The following is a 25,354-nucleotide window of genomic DNA, read 5'->3' as shown; positions in this document are numbered from 1 at the left end:
ATCTGTTACAACATCTGTAATATTTATTGTTTTTAGGTAACACATCTCCGTATGCTTAAGAAGGTCTAGCATATAGCAGGCACTCAATAAATCCCATTAAATGAATTAAAGTTATAAATAAATGTGTGATTTTCTGCATAATTTCCACAGACTAAAAATGCTTAGTGCTTTATCTTCTTCTTTCTGAAAATGTTAGGTGCATACCTGTCCTCTTTATTGACTTGAGAATAATATGATCTTTGTCTGATTGCAGAATAGAAGGAGAAAGCTTCATTCAGATAGCTGGTCTCAGATGTGCGCAGGCTATGAGAAGAAAAAGAAACTCTTTACATTTGACAGGACCTCAATCTCTTCACCATGATAAATACTTGTTCCATTATTCCTCTCTTCCTCTACTCCAGGGGATGGGAATGACTATCCTAAATTTGAGTCAGCAAAGCAATAATCATATCACCCTTAAAATGTATAAAAAGAATAGTAATGATAATTTAAAAAAACACCTCCCCGCCGCTCCCAAGCCTTTTTTGATGGCAACCCAGAGTACACGTTATTCTCATTCTTCGAAGGGCCTCTCCAAACAGCCTTCCACTCAGTTAAATCTTCCCACCTGGGGCCAGGTCTTTCATGACCTTCCCCAAATTCATATAGTAATTTGTCCTTTGGCTCATTTCTTTAGTTTTTTCTTAGAGGACTCAGAAATGGACTAATCCATATTAATCTTCATAGGATTCTGGTGAGTTGGATTTTCTGTTTAACATTTCTAGTTTGTTTTTTTAATTGGAGTATAGTTGACATACAATAACATTTGTAGTGTTATAAGGGATTTCTTAAGAAAATATTCTACCAGATTTTAATGATGGGAATCTGGGTGGCATGCCAAAAGACAGGGAAAGGAAGGAATTTTCTGGCCTATTAAACTATAAATGGTCCAAGCCTTTTTTATGAAACACCTGGTATCACTTAATGATAATGAGATATTTAGATCCTAAAAGGAGCTCTCTTCTTTCCTTGACTCATGGGTGGGACTACATAGATGATATTGCACTAAGAATACAATTTAAAGTATCTTTATTGACTTCATGTAACCTTTTAGACATATATGAGGATGAGCTTTAAGGTATCCTCCTGAAAACCACTCCTTCAAACATACCAGTTATGATATGTCTCTGTACGGTATCAAGATTCAGGTGAAGCCATTAAGAACCATAAAATTCATTTAGTATTTATCTTTTATCTAAAACCAAGATCATACTCCTTTAAGTTTACAAATGGGTCTGACCAAACGAACTGTGTGGAAGGTGAGCCTCTGAAACAAATAATGTCACTTTGATTATGGAAGGGCATTTAAAAATGCTGTCTTGATCAATATGATCTGAACTTTTAGGATTTCATTTGTAACGCCTCAGTTTTCCCTCCTACCAGGTATGTATCGATGCATACTTCTGCATGCTGTGTTCAAATCAGGACAATGCTTTATGTTTTCCATTTGCAATTCACTTACTAATAATGGTAGTATAGCTGCCCAATCTTAGAAGCAATTTCCCCTATTTGCCACCGCTTCAAGCCATACCGATTATCCAAGACTTGTCTGTTTTACATAGGAAATAAGAAAATAGAAATAAGAGAATATAAATTTCAAAAATAACCAAATCTGTTAATTTAATAGGATAAAGTATCACCCAATTCATCATGAAATTTTGAATACATAAATTGAAATTCATGAATTTTTCATGAGATTTCAACATAATCATTCAATTAAATTCAAAAAGCATTTATAAAATGTCTATTTAAAGTAAGTTGAAATATAAAAACAAACTCCTTTGAGCTACATGCATGAAAATTAGAAGCAACCCCCCCCCCCCCCCCCCCCCCCCCCCCGCCAAATAGCTTTGCCCAAAAAACAACATCTATTTTTAGAATGAAACCATGAATCTGCCTATCCATGTTAGAGTTAATCTGCACCATTTCAGATAATATTGTCTTTAAAAATCAAATAGTATTTACATTTGAAAACCTTAAATGGGGAAAAATCAGTTTGCTTTCATTTGGGTCACAAAGATGAAATATATTAAGATACACGAAGAGATAAAAAGCACTGCGGTGGTATATATTAGTCAAACTGTTACTAATAAAAAATGGACCCTCACTCTCCTTTATCTGTAAAAATCCTTTACCGGTGCTGCTGCTGGAACTTCCAGAGTTTGGTGTAAACATCAAAAGTTCTTCCAAAATAAGACTGCCACTGCTTCTGCCCATATTGTGGCAAATCTCTGTAATGACAAGTAAACATATATTAATTTTAAAACTCGTATGCTACTTGGAAATTGAGTCTTATGATGATACAAACTGGATGGATTTAAAGCACTTGCATTCAGGCTTTCCTTAAAAAAAAAAAAGTTACATTTTTTAGAGCAGAAATAGTTCTATTACGGGGGTCCAGTACACATTCTTTCCTGTTCTTCTCTCCTACCTCTGACAGCTCATTTGTAGGCTCCTCTGCAGATGCCTCTCCCATGAGGTTTCTAGCACTATCTCCCTTCTTTCTGGGTGCTCGTATTCATACTCACTTATATACTGATAGCTTCCACATGTTTGTCTTCAGCTAAGAACTCAGCACTTGGAAAAACATTGCTTTAGGGAATAAATCTAGAAGTGGATGTGCAGGTGGTATTGTTGTTCTCAACTATTCTACCCCCTCCCTATAAGTGAAACTATATATCCTTGTCCTTGGGCCTGGCCATTTAACTTGCTTTGGCCAATGAAATATAAGTTATCTACCACATGTCTGAGAAGAAGATTTAAGAGGTATTACATGGTTCAGCGCTTTTACTTTTCCCTCTGACCTAAGACCAAGATAGGGCTGCTCCTCAGCCTGGAACACAGAAGCCACATTTAATGGAGCCTCAGAACTGCAGACAACTTGTAGCTAACATGGGAGCCGGAAATAAATTTCTACTATAGTAAGGTACTAAAATGTTGGAGTTATTACAGCAGCTAGTAGAGTTATTACAGGAAAAGCCAGTAGAGAAACCGGTACCAGGAGTAGGTTACTGTCCTAAGAAATACATTATGTGACACTGGCATTGAGACTGAGTGTCAAGTAACTGTTACTGAAGGCTGTCATATAATAGTGGCAAAACTGCATTTGCCTGCAATAACTTGGAAAGTAGATAATGTGACTAATGAACTTGTGGATTTATACAAATAAGCCAGGAAACAGTATGCTATTAGGCACACGTAACAAAATATGAGAAAGAGATGAACTCAAAAAAGAACTAGCTGCGAGCAGGGCTGAAAAGGAAAAGAGGAAATCCACAAATTCCAGAACTTTCAACATTGAAAAATACAACAATTTCTAATGCATAAATGTAAAAGACCCAGTTGAGAAATGCTAGCTATAAGCAGCTATAGACAGTCTCATCCCCAGGGCAAACCCTCTTCATTAAAGCCTGTGAAGAAATTTATGAAAGTGGCGCCAAGTACATTCTTTCAGGGGGACAAAATAGATCTGGGGAAAGAATCTAAGGATTTGGCTGTCTTGTAGAAGGCTGATAAGCTCAAGGTTACCTGTAAAAGAGTCTAGAAGAGAGAGGGGAGTGTCTCGAAATATTGTGGGCATGGCTATTGGTATGTGGAAGCTAACCTGAATCAAACAGACAGAGTCAATGAAATCTTGAGAGCGTTGTACTCTCAAAAGCCATTTGTGTTATAAAGAAATAATAAATACTCATTGATTACATCATGGTACACTTCTTATCTCAATCATGCAACTGTGGACAGCTAGTAGTGGATGGCCTCCCTTGAATGTTTAGCCTGGCTGGCAGCTAAGGTGCTGGGTCACATGTTTCTCATCATCTAACAGGCTAGCTTGGGTCCATTTACATGAGGTGGTTGTAAGGATCCCAACAGCAGCAAAAGGGAGGGCAGCTCAGATATGCATTTTTCTTTTTAAGAGTTTCCATCATCTTTGCACTTTCCCATTAGGCAAAACAAATCTCATGGCCAAGCCCAGCGTCAGTGTGAGAGGGGGATGACTCATGGGCATGGATATGGGGAAGGGAATGACTTTTAAAAACAATCTGTCACAGAGACCTTATGCTTTTCTTTCTTTTTCAACTTGTTTAAAAATAAACAAATATATTTATTTATTTATTTACTTATTTATTTATTTATGGCTGTGTTGGGTCTTCATTGCTGGGCACGGGCTTTCTCTAGTTGCAGTGAGCGGGGGCTACTCTTCGTCGCAGTGCACAGGTTTCTCATTGCGGTGCCTTCTCTTTGTTGCGGAGCACGAGCCCTAGGTGCACGGGCTCAGTAGTTGTGGCGTACGAGCTTAGTTGCTCCGTGGCATGTGGGATCTTGCCAGACCAGGGCTCGAACCCATGCTGCCTGCAGTGGCAGGTGGATTCTTAACCGCTGCGCCACCACGGAAGTCCCTCTTTTTCAGTTTTGAAAATATGTCTCTTAGAAAACAAAAATACTATATAGTGTATAAGGCAAGAAATAAAAAACACCTTACTGCTTTTCCTTTCTAGTTCCCAGAAATGACCACCACTGAAAATGCATTTTCTCTCTATATTTAAATATATGTCAGTTTATCTATTATTTTACATAAATGGCATCAAACTATATATAATATTCTCTAACATGCCTTTTTAGTTTAATAATATATCAGGTTTCTTTAATGCATATAGAATTACATCAATATTTACTGTGTAGAGTGTCGTATATAATGAACCAATCTACTTAACCAATCCCCTCCTGATGGACATTCATATTGCTTCCAGTTTTTCCCTGTCATAAAAATGCTGCAATAAACATCTTCATACTAATAAACTTGAATAGTTATGTGATATGAGTAAAAGGCAAATTTCTGTAAGTGGAATTAATGAGTAAAAGAAGATGTGCATTTCTGTACCAGATGTTAAGACAATGAGTAAAAAAGCAAAAGGTTTTCCTACCCAAAATTTTCAGACACTACAATACAAGACTGAACTAGCAATTCCAGTTTTAAATCTATTTCCCTTATGCTTACGATAAGTAGAAACTCATTTCAGATTACCGAATAGGTTAACTACAGACACTAGTTTCCAAATTTATTGCAAGTTTTTATCCTTTTTATGTCTCCATGGATCTCTAGTGAGCGGGTGCCTTAGGAAGAGCTAATCAGTTATTTTTATTTTTATTTTTTTTAGTTATTTCTGAGATATACATTTTAAAATACTAACCAGAATTATGACTTATAACATTATACCAGAACATATAAGATTTTTAGGAATTTCATGTATGTCTGAAACATTTATATTAACATATTTCCATACAAATAACCCAAAGAAAGTTTAGTACTAGTTTTGTTTAAGTTTTTATTTATTTTTTTATACAGCAGGTTCTTATTAGTCATCAATTTTAACACATCAGTGTATACATGTCAATCCCAATCACCCAATTCATCCACCACCACCACCACCACCACCGCTTTCCCCACCTGGTGTCCATACATTTGTTCTCTACATCTGTGTCTCTATTTCTGCCCTGCAAACCGGTTCATCTGTACCATTTTTCTAGGTTCCACATATGTACATTAATATACGATATGTATTTTTCTCTGACTTACTTCACTCTGTATGACAGTCTCTAGATCCATCCACGTCTCAACAAATGACCCAGTTTCGTTCCTTTTTATGGCTGAGTAATATTCCATTGTATATATGTACCACTGCTTCTTTATCCATTCATCTGTCGATGGGCATTTGGGTTGCTTCCATGACCTGGTTATTGTAAATAGTGCTGCAATGAACATTGGGGTGCATGTGTCTTTTTGAATTATGGTTTTCTCTGGGTGTATGCCCAGTAGTGAGATTGCTGGATCATATGGTCATTCTATTTTTAGATATTTAAGGAACCTCCATACTGTTCTCCATAGTGGCTGTATCAATTTACATTCCCACCAACAGTGCAAGAGGGTTCCCTTTTCTCCACACCGTCTCCAGCATTTGTTGTTTGTAGATTTTCTGATAATGCCCATTCTAACTGGTGTGAGGTGATACCTCACTGTAGTTTTGATTTGCATTTCTCTAATAATTAGTGATGTTGAGCAACTTTTCATGTGCTTCTTGGCCATCTGTATGTCTTCTCTGTGGAGAAATGTCTATTTACGTCTTCTGCCCATTTTTGGATTAGGTTGTTTGTTTCTTTAATATTGAGCTGCATGAGCTGTTTATATATTTTGGAGATTAATCCTTTGTCCGCTGATACATTTGCAAATATTTTCTCCCATTCTGAGGGCTGTCTTTTCGTCTTGTTTATGGTTTCGTTTGCTGTGCAAAAGCTTTTAAGTCTCATTAGGTCCCATTTGTTTATTTTTGTTTTTATTTCCATTACTCTAGCAGGTGGATCAAAAAAGATCTTGCTGTGACTTATGTCACAGAGTGTTCTTCCTATGTTTTCCTCTAAGAGTTTTACAGTGTCCGCTCTTAAAATTAAGTCTCTAATCCATTTTGAGTTTATTTTTGTGTATGGTGTTAGGGAGTGCTCTAATTTCATTCTTTTACACGTAGCTGTCCAGTTTTCCCAGCACCACTTATTGTATATCCTTGCCTCCTTTGTCATAGATTAGTTGACCATAGGTGCATGGGTTTATCTCTGGGCTTTCTATCTTGTTCCATTGATCTATGGTTCTGTTTCTGTACCAGTACCATATTGTCTTGATTACTGTAGCTTTGTAGTATAGTCTGAAGTCAGGGAGTCTGATTCCTCCAGCTCCATTTTTTCCCTCAAGACTGCTTTGGCTATTCGGGGTCTTTTGTGCCTCCATACAAATTTTAAGATTTTTTTTTCTAATTCTGTAAAAAAATGCCATTGGTAATTTGATAGGGATTGCATTGAATCTGTAGATTGCTTTGGGTAGTATAGTCATTTTCACAATGTTGATTCTTCCAATCCAAGAACATGGTATATCTCTCCATCTGTTGGTATCATCTTTAATTTCTTTCATCAGTGTCTTGTAGTTTTCTGCATACAGGTCTTTTGTCTCTTTAGGTAGGTTTATTCCTAGGTGTTTTATTCTTTTTGTTGCAATGGTAAATGGGAGTGTTTCCTTAATCTCACTTTCAGATTTTTCATCATTAGTGTATAGGAATGCAAGAGATTTCTGTGCATTAATTTTGTATCCTGCAACTTTACCAAGTTCACTGATTAGCTCTAGCAGTTTTCTGGTAGCATCTTTAGGATTCTCTATGTATAGTATCATGTCATCTGCAAACAGTGACAGTTTTACTTCTTCTTTTCCGATTTGGATTCCTTTTATACCTTTTTCTTCTCAGACTGCTGTGGCTAAAACTTCCAAAACTTTATTGAATAATAGCGGTGAGTGTGGGCAACCTTGTCTTGTTCCTGATCTTAGAGGAAATGTTTTCAGTTTTTCACCCTTGAGAACGATGTTGGCTTTGGGTTTGTTGTATATGGAGGTTATTATGTTGAGGTAGGTTCCCTCTATGTACACTTTCTGGAGAGTCTTTATCATAAATGGGTGTTGAATTTTGTCAAAAGCTTTTTCTGCATCTATTGAGAAGATCATATGGTTTTTATTCTTCAATTTGTTAATATGGTGTATCATTGATTAATTTGCGTATACTGAAGAATCCTTGCATCCCTCGGATAAATCCCACTTGATCATGGTGTATGATCCTTTTAATGTGTTGTTGGATTCTGTTTGCTAGTATTTTGTTGAGGAGTTTTGCATCTATATTCATCAGTGATATTGGTCTGTAATTTTCTTGTTTTGTAGTATCTTTGTCTGGTTTTGGTATCAGGGTGATGGTGGCCTCACAGAATGAGTTTGGCAGTGTTCCTTCCTCTGCAATTTTTTGGAAGAGTTTGAGAAGGATGGGTGTTAGCTCATCCCTAAATGTTTGATAGAATTCACCTGTGAAGCCATCTGGTCCTGGACTTTTGCTTGCTGGAAGATTTCTTTTTTTTTTTTTCTGGTACACAGGCCTCTCACTGTTGTGGCCTCTCCCGTTGCAGAGCACAGGCTCCGGACATGCACACTCAGCGGCCATGGCTCACGGGCCTAGCCGCTCCACGGCATGTGGGATTTTCCTGGACCGGGGCATGAACCCGTGTCCCATGCATCAGCAGGCAGACTCTCAACCACTGCGCCACCAGGGGCAACCCTGCTGGAAGACTTTTAATGACAGTTTCAATTTCATTACTTGTGATTGGTCTGTTCATATTTTCTCTTTCTTCCTGGTTCAGTCTTGGAAGGTTATACCTTTCTAAGAATTTGTCCATTTCTTCCAGGTTGTCCATTTCATTGGCATAGAGTTGCTGGTGGTAGTCTCTTAGGATGCTTTGTATTTCTGCGGTGTCTGTTGTAACGTCTCCTTTTTCATTTCTAATTTTATTGATTTGAGTCCTCTCCCTCTTTTTCTTGATGAGTCTTGCTAATGGTTTATCAATTTTGTTTATCTTCTCAAAGAACCAGCTTTTAGTTTTATTGATCTTTGCCATTGTTTTCTTTGTTTCTATTTCATTTATTTCTGCTCTGATCTTGATTTCTTTCCTTCTGCTAACTTTGGGTTTTGTTTGTTCTTCTTTCTCTAGTTCCTTTAGGTGTAAGGTTAGATTGTTTATTTGTGAGATTGTTTATTTGCAATTTTTCTTGTTTCTTGAGGTAGCCTGTATAACTATAAACTTCCCTCTTAGAACTGCTTTTGCTGCACCCCATAGGTTTTGGATCATCGTGTTTTCATGGTCATTTGTCTCTAGGTATGTTTTGATTTCCTCTTTGATTTCTTCAGTGATCTCTTGATTATTTAGTAACGTATTGTTTAGCCTCCATGTGTTTGTGTTTTTTACGGTTTTCTCCCTGTAATTCATTTCTAATCTCATAGCGTTGTGGTCAAAAAAGATGCCTGATATGATTTCAATTTTCTTAAATTTACCGAGGCTTGATTTGTGACCCAAGATGTTATCTATCCTAGAGAATGTTCCATGCGCATTTCAGAAGAAAGTGTAATCTGCTGTTTTAGGATGGAATGTCCTATAAATATCCATTAAATCTATCTGGTCTATCGTGTCATTTAAAGCTTATGTTTCCTTATTTATTTTCATTTTGGATGATCTATCCATTGGTGTAAGTGAGGTGTTAAAGTCCCCCACTATTATTGTGTTACTGTCGATTTCCTCTTTTATAGCTGTTAGCAGGTGCCTTATGTTGTATTGAGGTGCTCCTGTGTTGGGTGCATATATATTTATAATTGTTATATCTTCTTCTTGGATCGATCCCTTGATCATTATGTAGTGTCCTTCCTTGTCTCTTGTAACATTCTTTATTTTAAAGTCTATTTTATCTGATATGAGTATTGCTACTCTAGCTTTCTTTTGATTTCCATTTGCATGGGATATCTTTTTCCATCCCCTCACTTTCAGTCTGTATGTATCCCTAGGTCTGAAGTGGGTCTCTTGCAGACAGCATATAGATGGGTCTTGTTTTTGTGTCCATTCAGGAAGCCTGTGTCTTGTGGTTGGAGCATTTAATCCATTCATGTTTCAGGTAATTATTGATATTTATGTTCCTATGACCATTTTCTTAATTGTTTTGGGTTTGTTTTTGTAGGTCCTTTTCTTGTCTTGTGTTTCCCACTTAGAGAAATTCCTTTAGCATTTGTTGTAGAGCTGGTTTGGTGGTGCTGATTTCTCTTAGCTTTTGCTGGTCTGTAAAGCTTTTGATCTCTCCATCGAATCTGAATGAGATACTTGTTGGGTAGAGTAATCTTGGTTGTAGGTTCTTCCCTTTCATTACTTTAAGTATATCATACCACTCCCTTATGGCTTGTAGAGCTTCTGCTGAGAAATCAGCTGCTAACCTTATGGGAGTTCCCATGTATGTTATTTGTTGTTTTTCCCTTGCTGCTTTCAATAATTTTTCTTTGTCTTTAATTTTTGCCAATTTGATTACTATGTGTCTCGGCATGTTTCTCCTTGGGTTTATCCTTTATGGGACTCGCTGCACTTCCTGGACTTGGGTGGCTACTTCGTTTCCAATGTTAGGGAAGTTTTCAACTATAATTGCTTCCAATATTTTCTCAGGTCCTTTTTCTCTCTCTTCTCCTTCTGGGACCCCTATAATGTGAATGTGTTTGCGTTTAATATTGTCCCAGAGGTCTCTTAGGCTGTCTTCATTTCTTTTCATTCTTGGTTCTTTATTCTGTTCCACGGCAGTGAATTCCACCATTCTGTCTTCCAGGTCACTTATCCATTCTTCTGCCTCAGTTATTCTGCTATTGATTCCTTCTAGTGTAGTTTTCATTTCAGTTATTGTATTCCTCATCTCTGTTTGTTTGTTCTTTAATTCTTCTAGGTCTTTGTTAAACATTTCTTGCATCTTCTCGATCTTTGCCTCCATTCTTTTTCTGAGGTCCTGGATCATCTTCACTATCATTATTCTGAATTCTTTTCCTGGAAAGTTGCCTACCTCCACTTCATTTAGTTGTTTTTCTGGGGTTTTATCTTGTTCCTTCATCTGGTACATAGCCCTCTGCCTTTTCATCTTGTCCAGCTTTCTGTGAATGTGGTTTTTGTTCCACAGGCTGCAGGACTGAAATTCTTCTTGCTTCTCCAATCAGTTAATTTTATTTCTTTTTAATCAGTTATTTTTAAATTGAAGTTTCTGTTAGAATCTTTAAGACTCTTACCAAGTGGCTACTGCTAGGAAGACAGTATTTTATATAAAAGCATTAGGCAGCAACATTAACTTCATGAGAACTGATAACCCTTGAGTGCTTCTTTAAAGATACTATGTAAAGCCTCTCTGCAAATTTTCAAGTAAGCATTTGCCTACAAGTTCCTTTGCATTTCCAAAACTGACAAATTTAATAAACCTCAGTAATACATCTTATTAAGGGAGAAAACAGAATTAGAACTCAGTATTTTATTTCATGACTATATAATTTCAGGTGTTCGGTGGAAAGGGCTTTAGGGGAAGGGACTTTTCTATGAGGGCTAAAAGCACATAAAATGTGGTCAGCCTAAAAGGGTTAGAACAAGGCTCCAAACGTAAGTTGTAATATACAAGTATTTTCTGATTTATAGCTATGAACGATGTAGACTAAATTCTATACAATTTTTGTTAAAAGAATTTAGTGCATCTACCATTCCAGTCTGAACACTCAGCTATAAAGACAGCAATGTCTTTTTCAAAACAGTGTTTAAGTTTTTTTTTAAAAAAAACTTCCTAAAGGGTAAATCCCATGATCACCCTTTTTCTAGTGAAACATATCGTAGAAGCTATTATACTCTAATAGGATTAGAGTCCAAAATTAACTAAGGTACTTTATAAAGAGTCTTAGATAAATTCCTCTACTATTCAGAGCTTGACTCTGGTTTTAAACTCTGAATATACCATCTGGTCATTATTACTGTCAGTAGAGATAGGAAATTAATGGTCCATGGAATTAAATTAAATGGGGCTGTGTGAATTATCCCATAAGCTAAATGACCTTCTAGTTCACATTTTGCAAAGGCACCTCTGTTATAAATTGGCTGCTCATATTCTTTTGCCAAGTTTTCAGAGGAAATCGAAAGCGCGATGCTAATCTCACTCTGTTTTAAAATCCTCAACTCTTATCAGCGAAAGTTGGGAGACTATTAGTGCAAATGATTAAACCTACTTCTCAGAGATGTTGTCGAGATGGCACTTACGAAGTTTCTTCCAAGTTTCTATAAATTGACCATCTTTACTAAACTGAATTAGCTAAGATCATTGATGCCTACCGACACCTAAAATCCAAGTCCAATAGCTGCTTTCCAGTCCTTATATCAGTGCTCCCTATGACACTGACATGGCTCATCACTTCTTCACCATCTTGTAACCCTCTCTTCTTTCTGTTCTAACAGTCTCTTTCATTGGTTTCTCTTTCCTTAGTCCGGTCCTAAAATGCATGGCTTCCCCAGCATAGGTATGTGTAATACACATAAACACACACACACAGACACAGACACACACACACACACACACACACACACACACACACACTAAAATGAGGATCAGAAAGCTTAAATGATTTGCCTGGGAACTCATGGCCAGTAAATTGTTGAGTTATGACTGAAATTCATAACCCCTTTGCGCCTGTAATCTAATACTCTCTCCTTTCTACCACAGGGAAAAACAACCTAGATTTTGATTCTACATTAGTAAAGTCCTTCTCTGGGAGCTCACTCTTAGAATGCTGTTGACAATAACATTGTGACTTGTTTTGACAACAAGTCAAAAACTCTGAGTTGTGTCCTAATAAGCAGAAGATTAGGGCACACAGAGAGACACCTGGGATGCACGTCCTCAAAGAGACGACCATGTGAGATCAGAGCAAGAAAATGGCCATTTGCAAGCAAGCCAAGGAGAGAGGCTTCAGCAGGAACCAACCCTGCCAACATGCTGACCTTGGACTTCCAGCCTCCAGAAGTGTGAGAGAATAAACTTCTGTTGTTTAAACCACCCAGAGTGTGGTATTTTGTTATGACAGCCCTAGCAAACTAAAATAGTAAGTGATAAGGTAGCCTTCAAATCCCAAAATACAAACGGGTGGGAACAAATCAGCAACAGCCAAAAGACCTGCACGCTATCAGTATCTGTGCAGGAAGAGAGAGAAGAAACAATGGGGACAGAGGATGGACTATGAAGAAGAGAACCTCCCAAAACAGCCAGTATGTATCCACTGGAAAGCACAGTGGACCATTATGAGAACAGAAGCTAAAAGGTGGAGGAATTCTGCCTGAGCCAATAGCCACATGTGGCTAATGAGTACTTGAAATGTGTCTAATTAGAATTGAAATGTGTGAAAGTATAAAATATTCCGTGTACTTCAAAAACTCAGTATGAAAAAACAGAATCTCAATACTTTTTTTATATTGATTACATGTTGAAAGGAAATATTTTAGATATATTGGATCAAATAAAATATACTGTTAAAATTAATTTCACTTTTTTCTTTTTACATTTTTAAAATCTGCCTACTAGAAAAATTTTAAATCACATTTGTGGCTCACATTAAATTTTTGTCAGTCAATGCTTCTCTAGATCACGTGATTATGACACCTACTGCACCCTGGTGGCAGCCCTCCTCAACTGCAAGTGCAACTATTTTGGGTAGCAAACCATATAAACTGAAAGCAGGCATCACAAGCTTGTACAGATAGTTTAGGGTATTACCTCTGAAATAACATATACTTTATTATTACCTGTTCGCAGAACTTTGCCTCTAGGAAAGTATTAATTTTTTGAACAAGGAAGAGAAAGGGGAAAAAAAAGAGGGACGAGAGAAGTAAGAGAGAGCGCAAGAGGGGGTGGGGGGAGAAAGGGGACAGTGGAAAAAACTGTTAATTTCCCAGTTATCCTTTCCTATATAGGAACCAGGGCATCCTAAAAATAGGCTGTTGAAGAAAGCATTGTAGATGATTTCTTCTTTACTTTGAAATATAAGGAGCATATTTAATAAAAATTTCTGCCATTATTTTTATTTAAGGTCAATACACTTCACTTTGGTGCACTTCTTTGCATATTTGTTTGTTTATTTATTGCCTCCAACATTTATTTTGGCTTTGAGTATTTGCTCCTCTGGAGTCAAATAATTAGTGATTTGCAGGCCTCTGCTGTTTCAAAAGTCATGGATATCACTGGTAGGCACAGGTGCATATCTCAAATACATGTCTCAAGATGCTGCCTTAAATAATCTCATCAAGTATTCCATTCTGCTTCGACAGTCTTAGTCACCATGGTAACTAGAACCCTGCAAGCACTTCGGCTTTTGATGGTTTTCTGACATTATTCAAAGCTATTTCTAACATTCTCACTTCATTATTACTGTAACTACATATGCAAGAGCTATTATAAGCAATACGCCATTCATTTAATCTATTTCTCACTCTCTGGACTATGTTTTCTTACACGGTGAGTGGATAGAAGAGATTATTTATTATGCACATATTTTAAGGAGGTATTTTCAGTCAAGTTGTAGTGATGTGCATGAACCTAGTCTGTCACACAGAGTGAAGGAAGTCAGAAAGAGAAACACAAACATCATAAATTAACGTGTATATACGGAATCTAGAAAAATGGTACAGATGAACCTATTTGCAGGGCAGGAAAAGAGACGCAGATGTAGAGAACGGACTTGTGGACATGGCGGGGAAGGGGAGCATGGGATGAATTGAGAAAGTAGCATTGACATATATACACTACCATGTGTAAAATAGACAGCTAGTGAGAAGCTGCTGTATAGCACAGGGAGCTCAGCTCGGTGCTCTGTGATGACCTAGAGGGCTGGGATGGGGGGTGGGAGGGAGGTTAAGAGAGAAGGGATATATGTATACATGTAGCTGATTCACTTCGTTGTACAGCAGAAATTAACACAACATTGTAAAGCAATAATACTCCGATAAATAAATAAAGTTGGTCTAATAGATCTATATCAAGCCCTGCTGCCTGATATCAGAAAATGCACCTTTTTTACTTACTGTTGGAATATTTGGCTGTATATTGGGCCACTACAAAAATCTCACTCATTTAAAAAATATTTTAAAAAAGATATTCATGAAAAAAAAAAGATATTCATGGCTGGGAAAATGAAAAGGCTCTGACAACTTGGATGACAACTTACTACATATAAGGCGAAAAGATACACCTTCAAGAGTAAAGAGAAAGTTTATTGTACCCAAATAAGGCATTACATATATAGACACTCTAGCCTTTCATGCACTGAAACATACTTTTTCACTCTGCTCATAAACAGTTAAAAAGCCCAAGTGAGGGAATATAAGGGGGTTGCTGCCGTGCTGTTATGTTCTCTTTCTTTGTCCAAGTACAAGGCCCATGGATATGTTCAGTTTGCAAAAAATACACTTATAATACGTGTACTTTTCTGCAAGCATATTAACACTGCAATAATAAGTTCAATAACCAGCTTGTGAACTCAAGAAAGAAAGAGAAAACACAAAGGAAAGCTTGCCAAAAGATAAGCACCAACAGTGAAGGGAAGGCTGGGAATCACAGGCCCCATGTTAAAAGCTGATTCTGGGACTTCCCTGGGGGTGCAGTGGTTAAGAATCCGCCTGCTAGTGCAGGGGACACGGGTTCGAGCCCTGGTCCGGGAAGATCCCACATGCAACGGAACAACTAAGCCCGTGCGCCACAACTACTGAATCCCACGCGCCTAGAGCCCATGCTGCACAACAAGAGAAGCCACTGCAATGAGAAGTCTGCACACCACAACGAAGAGTAGCCCCAGCTCGCCACAACTAGAGAAAGCCGCGCACAGCATCGAAGACCCAATGCAGCCATAAAAAAAATAATAATAAATTTATTTTAAAAAAAAATCTGATGCTATTCCACCTGGACTCCCACTTCACCCCTTTCCCCGAAGGTCCAAAACTGGTCCAGAGCCACTCCCAATATATTTCTCTTTCTCTATAAGCACTGTGATTCTGTTTTCTATTCAGACCAACACAAAAATGGGGGGTTGGGAGGGGGACGACCAAACAAACTCTTATTTTAATTATTCCCAAGGAATCTTTTCTATTTCAAAAGAAATATGCAAAAACTACATCAATGCTTGAAAGCAGAGATGTGTTTAATTTCCATAACTCAAAGAGGTTCTTCGGAGAAAAGTGTGGGGAAGAATGCCACACATCCCTCCAACCCACCACCATGGGCAACTAACAGACCTACAGATGTTCTGATCGCTTTCCAATCAAGGTCTAACAATGAACAAAACACTTCCATTTATATAAACAAGCACAGAAAATACACACACTCACATGCACCAGACACCGTGAGAAAATCAGCCCCCCAGAAGAGACCAAACTGAGTACTAAGAGCAAAGAGTCCCCACTAAGTTAATATGGCTTATAGAATATAAATTTAACAGAGAACTTCTGATAAAACAAGATCATGTAAAACATACTATTTTCACAATTTGCTTTTTAAAATTTAACCACATACTGTGGGCAACTTTTCATTTATACCTCCACCAACATCTTTTTAATAGTTCTATATTATTCTGTGTGTGTGTGTGTGAAATGAATTTTCTTTAAAAATGAAAAGAAAGGGGCTTCCCTCGTGGCGCAGTGGTTAAGACTCCGTCTGCCAATGCAGGGGACACAGGTTCGAGCCCTGGTCTGGGAAGACCCCACATGCAACAGAACAACTAAGCCCGTGCGCCATAACTACTGAGCCCGTGAGCCACAGCTACTGAGCCGCTGCACCTAGAGACCATGCTCTGCAACAAGAGAAGCCACCGCAATAAGAAGCCCGTGCACTGCAACGATGAGTAGCTCGCCGCAACTAGAGAAAGCATGCATGCAGTAATGAAGACCCAACACAGACAAAAATAAATTTTCTTAAAAATGAAAAGAAAAAGGAAGAGTCAAAGTACTAATCTCTCAGTAAACTACAGACTTGCATTGGCACTAGCCACATCTGCTCAAACAAAAACCCAAAAGCATATAGAGAAGATATATACTTTACTCACCATAAATCTAGTTTTTGTAGAAATAATTAAGGCTTGTTTAAAATGAAGGGGACCTGGGACTTCCCTGGTGGCGCAGTGGTTAAGACTCCACACTCCCAATGCAGGGGGCCCGGATTCGATTCCTGGTCAGGGAACTAGAGCCGACATGAATGCCACAACTAAGAGTTCACAGGCCACAACTAAGGAGCCCACATGCCGCAACTAAGAAGGCAGCGAGCTTCAACTAAGGAGCCTGCCTGCTGCAACTAAGACCGGTGCAACCAAATAAATAAATAAATAAATATTTAAAAAATAAAAATAAAAAAATAAAATGATGAGGACCCTTCACACAAAACACTGAAAATAAATCCCTGGTGGATTTGCTTACCCACTTTTCTAAGTCAGAATGATATCATGAAACGATCACCACAATAACTCACAATAATAACATCCATCACCATACGTAGATATCAAATTATTTTTTCTTGTGATGAGAACTTTTAAGATCAACATTTTAGCAACTTCCAAATATACAATACAGTATTATTAACTATAGTTACCACACTGTACATTATATCCCTATTACATACTTACGCTATAGCTGTAAGTTTGCACTTTTTAACCCCCTTCACCCATTGCATCCTCGCCCCCCTCTTCTGCTGCTGGCAATCACCAATCTGTCCTCTGTACCCATGAGCTCGGTTGTTTCTTTTCTTTTGCTTTGGTTTTTGTTGTTGTTATTTTTAGATTCTACATAAAGTGAGATTATATGGTATTTGTCTTTCTTTGCGTGACTTATTTCATTTCAGCATAATGCCCTCAAGGTCTATCCAGGTTGTAAATTCCAAGATTTCCTTCATTTTTAATGGTTGAAGAATATTCACATATATATATATATATATATATATATATATATATATATATATATATTCCACAATTTCTTTATCCATTCATCCGTCAGTGGACACTTACATTACTTCCATATCTTGGCTACTGTAAATAATGCTTCAATGAATATGGGGGTATATATATCTTTTCAAGTTAGTGTTTTCATTTTTTTCGCATAAATGCCCAGAAATAGAATTGCTGGATCCTGTGGTAATTTTAACTTTTTAAGAACCTCCATACGGTCTTCTATGGTGGCTGCACCAATGTACATTACCTCCAACGGTGCACAAGGGCTCCCTTTTCTTCACATCCTCACCAACACGTGGTATTTTTTTGTCTTTTTGATAACAGCCATTCTGACAGGTGTGAGGTGATATCTCATTGTGCTTCGATTTGCATTTTCCTGATGATTAACAATGTTGGGCACATTTTCATGTATCTGTTGACCATCTGTACATCTTCTTTGGAAAAATAACCAGTCAGATCTTCTGACCATTTTCTAATCAGATTGTTTGTTCTTCTGATTTTGAGTTGTACGAAAAGGATTAATTCCTGAACCCAATATAGTTCTAAGTACTCAAGAACTAAACTGAAATAGGTATCCTAAGCATTATAATAAATTTCTCTGACAATGAATAAAGTCCTAAAGATTAGATCTCACACAATGTTTCCATGTATTAGGGTTTCCTACTATTTCCACAGACACAATTTTACTCTGCAGTTATTTTTAAAATAAATAAAACCTTTGTTATAGTTAAAATGGCACTTTAAAAGAATCAAAATGAGGGAATTCCCTGGCAGTCCAGTGGTTAGGACTCAGCGCTTTCAGTGCCATAGGCCCAGATTCAAGCCTTGGTTGGGGAACTAAGATCCCACTAGCTGCACAGTGTGGCCAAAAAAATAAAAATAAAAATGAGAACAGTTTTGAGCTGGTAAAATATATTTACACAACCAAAACACTGAAAAAGAAGGTGAAGTTCACCTTTATTTTTAGGTAACACATATTTTTGGTATGTGGCCAAAGGATAGAGATGCACCTGAAAGTGATTTATACACCGTGGAGTGCTATGTGGAAGTGTGTTCTGTCATTGTTACTGTTTCAGCAGTCACAGAGTGATTTGAGTCCAGCAGAGAGTCTCCAGCAGAAGACTACTTGAACTTTATGATTCATTTATGATTCAGAATCAGATCCGGAAAATAACCCTTTTTAAGAAGAGAAATGCCACTGCTAAATTCAATATGCTTCTCAGACATACTGAATAAAGAATTTCCATTCACAAACACATTAAAATTTCTAGTGTCTGTCTTATTTGAATATACAGATAGAACAGCTAGTAAACTTTGGATCAAATACATAATATCTAGTTTTTTAAAAAGCAGTATAGCAAAAACCGCTGATATGAAATGACAAGGTGAAATGTGTTGGGCATATGGTGGACAAATTGAATACATTTTCTAAAAATGTTGAGAAAAAGAATAGAGATGAAAATCAAAAGAGAGTAGATGGTTAATAGAGGCTTTAGATTGCAAATTCAATCTAAGCATTACAGGTATGAACAAGAAAGGAGAAACAGGGAAAAGCAAGAAGAAAGAAAAAATGAATTAATCAATTGAAAAAAAAATGTTTTCTGATAAAGAAATGCCTAAGATCTCATACCATACACAAAAGTTAACACAAAATGGGGCTTCCCTGGTGGTGCAGTGGTTAAGAATCCACCTGCCAATGCAGGGAACATGGGTTCGAGCCCTGCTCTGGGAAGATGCCACATGCCGTGGATCAACTAAGCCCATATGCCACAACTACTGAGCCTGCACTCTAGAGCCCATGAGCCACAACTACTGAGCCTGCATGCCACAACTACTGAAGCCTGCACACCTAGAGTCCGTGCTCCACAACAAGAGAAACCACCACAATGAGAAGCCTGCACACTGCAATGAAGAGTAGCCCCTACTCACCTCAACTAGATAAAGCCCGCACGCAGCAATGAAGACCAAACGCAGCCAAAAATTAAAATGAAATAAAATAAAAATAATAAAAAACTTATAAAAAAGTTAACACAAAATGGTTCACAGACTTAAATGTAAGAGCTAAAACCACAAGACTCTTAGAAGGAAACATCATCCGAGTAAATCTCAGTGACCTCAGGTTAGGCAATGATTTCTTAGATATGACACCAAAAGTACAAGTGATGAAAGAGAATGACGAGTTGGACTTTATTAAAATTAAAAGTATTTGTGCTTCAAGGGACACCATCAAGAAAGTGATGAGACAACTCACAGAATGGGAAAATATATATCTGTAAATCATTACATCTTACAAGGGACTTGTATCCAGAATATACAGAAAATGACTATAACTTTAAAATTAAAAGATAAATAAACCTATCTGAAAATGATCAAAGGATTGGAATAAATATTTTCTCCAAAAAAAAGACATAAAAATGGCCAATAAGCACATGAAAAGATGCTGAACATCATTAGTCATTAGGGAAATGCAAATCAAAACCATAATGAGATACAATTTCACACACACTAGGATGACTATCATCAAAAAGACAGACAATAACAAGTGTTGGTGAGGATGTGGAGAAACTGGAACCCTCATACATTGCTGGTGGTACAGTCTCCTTGAAAAACAGTCTAGAAGTTCCTCAAAACGTTAAACTTAGAGTAAGTACCATATGAGCCAGCAATTTCACTCCTAGGTATATATTCAAGAGAACTGGAAACACATGTTCATCCAAAACCTTGTTCACAAGGTTTTGGCGGAAACCCAACTCAGCCAAAAATAAAATAAATAAATAAATAAATTTATTTATTAAAAAAAAAAACGACTTCAAACCAGGGTGTACTGGGGTCGTTTTCTGAATTATAATAGTGAAAGAAAAGAATTCTTTAAAAAGATGCATTTAATCTATAAAGCAAAAGAAACCAAACTGATCTCAAAGATCTCTTCTGTAGCACAAAATAGGAAGCAGCAGAGTGTGGAAGTTAAGAACACTGTCTTTGGAATCCTTCATTTAACAGATGTTTGTGAAGCACCTGTGACATGCAAGACCCTGGTTTAGACAGCAGAGAAACAGTGACACATAGGGTCCTACTCCTAGGGATATTTCATTCTAATGTAGGAAGACATCATAAGCAAATAAGATCACTTGAGGTAGCGATGAGTTTTATGAAGAAAATTAAATAAATATAGAGATGAGAAAGTGATTGAAAGTATAGCTTTAAATACAGTGGTAATGGAGGACTCATTTGATGACCGTGTATTATCTTTATAATTGTAAGTTTTTTTAAAGATATATATATATATATTTTTTTATTGTGAAGACATATTTACTCTCATGCAGTTATTTAATAACCGATGTGAGTTAAAAGCTCCTTCAGTATCTCCAAGGTGTGCAGAAAGGTGCATTACCCAGTGCAGGTTACCCTCCTCACTTAAGGGCATTCTTTGGGGAGATGGGAATGAAAATGGGCACAGCATTTTAGTTGCTCAACATTATTTACTGTTTATGAAGCCAGGTAAATTACATATAAGTAGACTCCAAACATTCTACTAACACCACAACTAAGCAGCAGAGTATCAAAATGATTAAACCTTAAGCAACTATATTAGAGTCAAAAAATCTACAGGCAAGATTCAAAAAACTTATAAAGCAGAAGGGCAATAAACTTCTGATAGGCAGTAAACTTAATTCACAGAACTTTCTTATCCTTCCTTATTCTCTCAGCTGTATGTAACTCGATGAAGTAGGCTTTGTAAACGTGTTCCAACTCCCCCCAGTCAGAGGGTTTGCCATATTCCTAACATTGCATTTTAGAGACTTATTATTTTGATAGATGGGACTTTTAAAAAAATTTTTTAAGGAAGTGTCTTGGAGGGCTTCCTTGGTGGCGCAGTGGTTGAGAGTTCGCCTGCCGATGCAGGGGACACGGGTTCGTGCCCCGGTCCAGGAAGATCCCACATGCCGCGGAGCGGCTGGGCTCGTGAGCCATGGCCGCTGAGCCTGCGCGTGCGGAGCCTGTGCTCAGCAACGGGAGAGGCCGCAGCAGTGAGAGGCCCTAGTACCGCTAAAAAACAAACAAACAAAAAAAACCCAAACTCAGTGGGCTTCCCTGGTGGTGCAGTGGTTAGGAATCTGCCTGCCGATGCAGGGGACACGGGTTCAAGCCCTGGTCTGGGAAGATCCCACATGCCGTGGAGTGGCTAGGCCCGTGAACCACAACTACTGAGCCTGTGCGTCTGGAGCCTGTGCTCCGGAACGGGAGAGGCCGCGACAGTAAGAGGCCCGCGCACCGCGATGAAGAATGGCCCCCGCTCGCCGCAAGTGGAGAAAGCCCTCGCACAGATGCAAAGACCCAACACAGCAAAAATAAATAAAAGTATTTTATCAGGAAAAAAAAAAAAAAACTCACCAAACACAACACTGTAAATCAACTATACTTCAATAATTAATTAATTAAAATAAAAATAACTCACAATCTTTACAATTATTCACTCCTATATAAAGTTTCCCAAAAAAACCTATTTATCCTTAGTATTTTACCCATAGCATGAATTTATTTATGACTGAAACTAAGCTATTGAAGCTTTAGGTCTGAAGTAAGTCAATATCCTAAGAATCTCATGAAATGAAATACGGCTAAACCATTTAAATAAAACAAAATCGTACAAAATTATTTACCCACCACACACAAGAATACACAAAGACACATTTTGACAAAATTGCATACAGCTTCTGCTACCAGTCAGTCAGGGCACACACAACTAATGTAAAAATAACACTGTCTAGAACACTCTTACTTTAGTTAACAGATACTTCATCCTAAGAAAAAGAAAGAATAAAAGAAATAAGCAAATAAACAAGTATACAGAAAATGTAACAGAAGAGAAGCCCCAGGTTCACTTGCATATGCATCCCAGGCTCCTTAGTTATCGCAATGCGTAAAATCAGATGTAAAATATGATGTGGAGTAAGGTATACAAGACCATCTAACAAAACAGCTCTCTCAACTTGAGTAAAACAATATAAGTTATCCTCTTCTGTTGTTTTCTCACCTGAGAATGAAGAAAAGAAGCATGATCATCTCTAGTACAGATATTTATATAACATTCTATCCATAAGTTTTCAGAAACTTACCACACATCAGCCATGGAAAAAAAAGATACAGAACTAGATAAAAGTTTAAGGCATCAAGAGTCCACTAACCTTAACCCGTTGAACAGTTGCTTAGATTTATCCAGAAGGTAACAAAAATCTGTAACTGTTTTCCTCTCTCCCTGTGGGATGTCATCTTCAGCACCTCCAGAGGACATGATTTCTTTAAGAGCAAATTCAGTCCTGTAAGAAAACATATGTCTATTTACCAAGTAGGTGAAAATAAAAAGAGAAACAGACCTTAGTTATATCATCTGATAGCATTTTTTTAATGATAGAGACATCTTCTGATTACAATCAAATCATCAAAATAATTTAAGTATAAGATGGTGTGGAAGAATAGACAATCTCATATTGTGGGTGGGAATGAAAATTGGTACATCCATTTTAAAAAGCAGTTTTTATAATATTATTTCATCCAATAAATATTATTTGAATGTCTAAAATGTTCCAGGCACTCCTCTACATGGTTAAGAATAAAAAATGTTGAACCTTTTAACCTATTTATCTATTTTATCCATTCTGTATATCTGTCCCAGAAAATGATCCTACAAATGGAAAACCCTTTGTCCATAAAGATATTGATTTCGGTACCATAGTATTTAAAAGCTGTTATGAAACTAAAAAAACCAAAGAGGGAAATGGCTAAGTACTTCATAGAACACTAATGACTACACTCTACCCTATGACTAACTTACAGTTATACTTAAGATGATAAAGCAATAATATGGATATACTTCAGTATAAAAGGGGTATAAAAACCACATGCACACAAACACACACGTACATATATTTGAAAGCTATTTATTACTGAATCCAAGCTATCTTCCCATGTAATCAATCATGTTAATCAGCCATTTTAAAAACAGCAAGTTGCTAGATAGTATACATAGTATGAACCTATGCTAAAGAAAAAAAAATTCATTTGTGTTCACACACAGATAGAAGTCCCTGGGACAACACAGGGAAATCTGGTCCCAGTGCAGGGTGAAAAAATAGGCAGAGCAGACAAGGACCAGACACCAGAGATGGTAGTTGGGGGTGGTACAGTTATTTTGGCAAATATTTTTCTCTCCAACATTGTCTTAAACAGACAATCGCGGCTGCAAGGCAGGAAAATTGTAGCAAGCCTAGAACTGTCAAGGGGCTGCAGGGTAACATATGGATGGCACTGCAGCCAGCTGGTGGGGAAGTAGTTTACAACACGCATTGACAGTACTGGGTGGTCCTGCACGTTCACAAGTTCCTTCTTCCCACAACCTCTTTCCGCACGTCATGGACTAGGTGGTTTTAACAAAGGGAAACAGACCTTGAAAAGTGCAGAGTCTGGGAAGGGATTCCACACTACAGTGATCCTGGGTAAGTCATCTCCCACACTCAACAACCCCCTGCCTTCATTCTCTAAACCCAGAAGGAGATGCAGAAATGAGGCACAAACTGTACTTTCTCCAGCCCTCCCGATATAGTTCACGAGCCAAGGTGGCTAATATCCCCAGGACACAGGAGTTTACAGGAGAAAAACACAAAATCAAAGTTCAAAATAAACAAATTCAATAAGAAAGGATATTAGATATAAAGCAGGAAGAAAATATCATAATGAAGCAAATAAAAATACTGGGTATGAAAAATATAATCAATGAAATAAACTTAGTAGATGGATAAACTAAATAACAGAAAAGATACAGCTGAACAAATTAATTAGCTAAAACGTCAGGTTTAAGGTACTCTGCCAAAAGACATCAGGAAGAGATAGAATACACAAAAGAAAATTCAAGAGATATGGAAAAGGGAAATGAAGGAAATCAACATCCACATCATAGCATATAAAGAAGAAAGAAAAAATCATGAGAAGGCAATAAATACTTGTAGAAATAAACTTCTATAAACTTCCCAGAATTAGAGAAAATATAAAACCTCAAACTAAAAGGACTCAAAGAATGTTAAAGGAAAGAAAAGATAAAGAAATAATCCCACAGCCAGAAATATTAAAGTGAAACTTAAGAATCCAAAGAAGCCCTCTCCCATTCCCGAACTATCCAGTCCTACAGCCATTAGGTGGGTCAGAGCACAGCAGGTGTCCATACAGAGGGTAGCCTCCTGGGTATCAGAGCACAAATTGTGAGGAGACCATCAACATCCATACAAAGGGCCAGCTTGCATGGGATGGTGGAGCCTGAGTGCAGTGAGAAGGGTAACCACGAATGGGGACTGGCATGGGGAGTGAGAGCCTGAGCAGGGTGAGGAGGGCATGTCCACATGGAAGAGTTCAGAGGTAGAGAGAGATCTGTCATATATAGCGGATTCATCAAATAAGAAAATCTACTAAGGAAAAGGGGACCCAGAGTTCTCTCTGTAAGAGAAAGAAAACACAAACAAGGAAAGGGAAAAGGTTAGAATGAACCCTGTGGATTGAAACTGGAGGTATGGGTAAACTAGTGGATGTTTAAAAAGAGTGATATATCTCTCAGCTCCCTTAATGACATTCTGAGTGTGGTTGGCGTATTTTCAGAGAGGGAGAGGAAGGTGCTCCTAATGCACGACAGACTGGCCCACAGTGGCCACTCTGTTCCTAGAAGTGCAACAGCTTCCATCTGCATCTGGGGTTTCACCAACCCTCTCTTGTTTTTCCTTTCCCAGCCAAGGCCACTTTTGATGCCATTTCCAAGACCTACCTTTACCTCACTCCTGACCTCTGGAAAGAAATAGTGTTCACCAAGTCTCCATATCAGGAATTCACTGACCATCTTGTAAAGACCCACACAGGGTTTCTGTGCAGAGGACCCAGGCTCCAGCTGTAGC

General features: G+C 37.7%; 1 protein-coding gene across 1 annotated transcript in view; it reads right to left on the bottom strand.

Annotated features, from left to right (window-relative positions):
• SCAI (suppressor of cancer cell invasion) overlaps nt 1-25,354 on the bottom strand; it is a gene marked incomplete at its 5' end in the record, with an annotated part of 135,728 nt that overhangs the window by 46,317 nt on the left and 64,057 nt on the right. Inside the window, 4 exons of the mRNA XM_082843584.1 lie at nt 205-303; nt 1,502-1,588; nt 2,175-2,270; nt 22,607-22,738. Coding sequence (XP_082699710.1) covers nt 205-303; nt 1,502-1,588; nt 2,175-2,270; nt 22,607-22,738 — 414 coding nt within the window. The remainder of the gene's footprint in view (nt 1-204; nt 304-1,501; nt 1,589-2,174; nt 2,271-22,606; nt 22,739-25,354) is intronic.

Source organism: Leucopleurus acutus (assembly GCF_964270905.1).
Source record: "Leucopleurus acutus genome assembly, chromosome: 7".
NCBI classification, from domain to species: domain Eukaryota; kingdom Metazoa; phylum Chordata; class Mammalia; order Artiodactyla; family Delphinidae; genus Leucopleurus; species Leucopleurus acutus.
The sequence above is the reverse complement of the archived record's forward strand: the minus strand, read 5'-3'. Positions and strand labels throughout refer to the sequence as shown.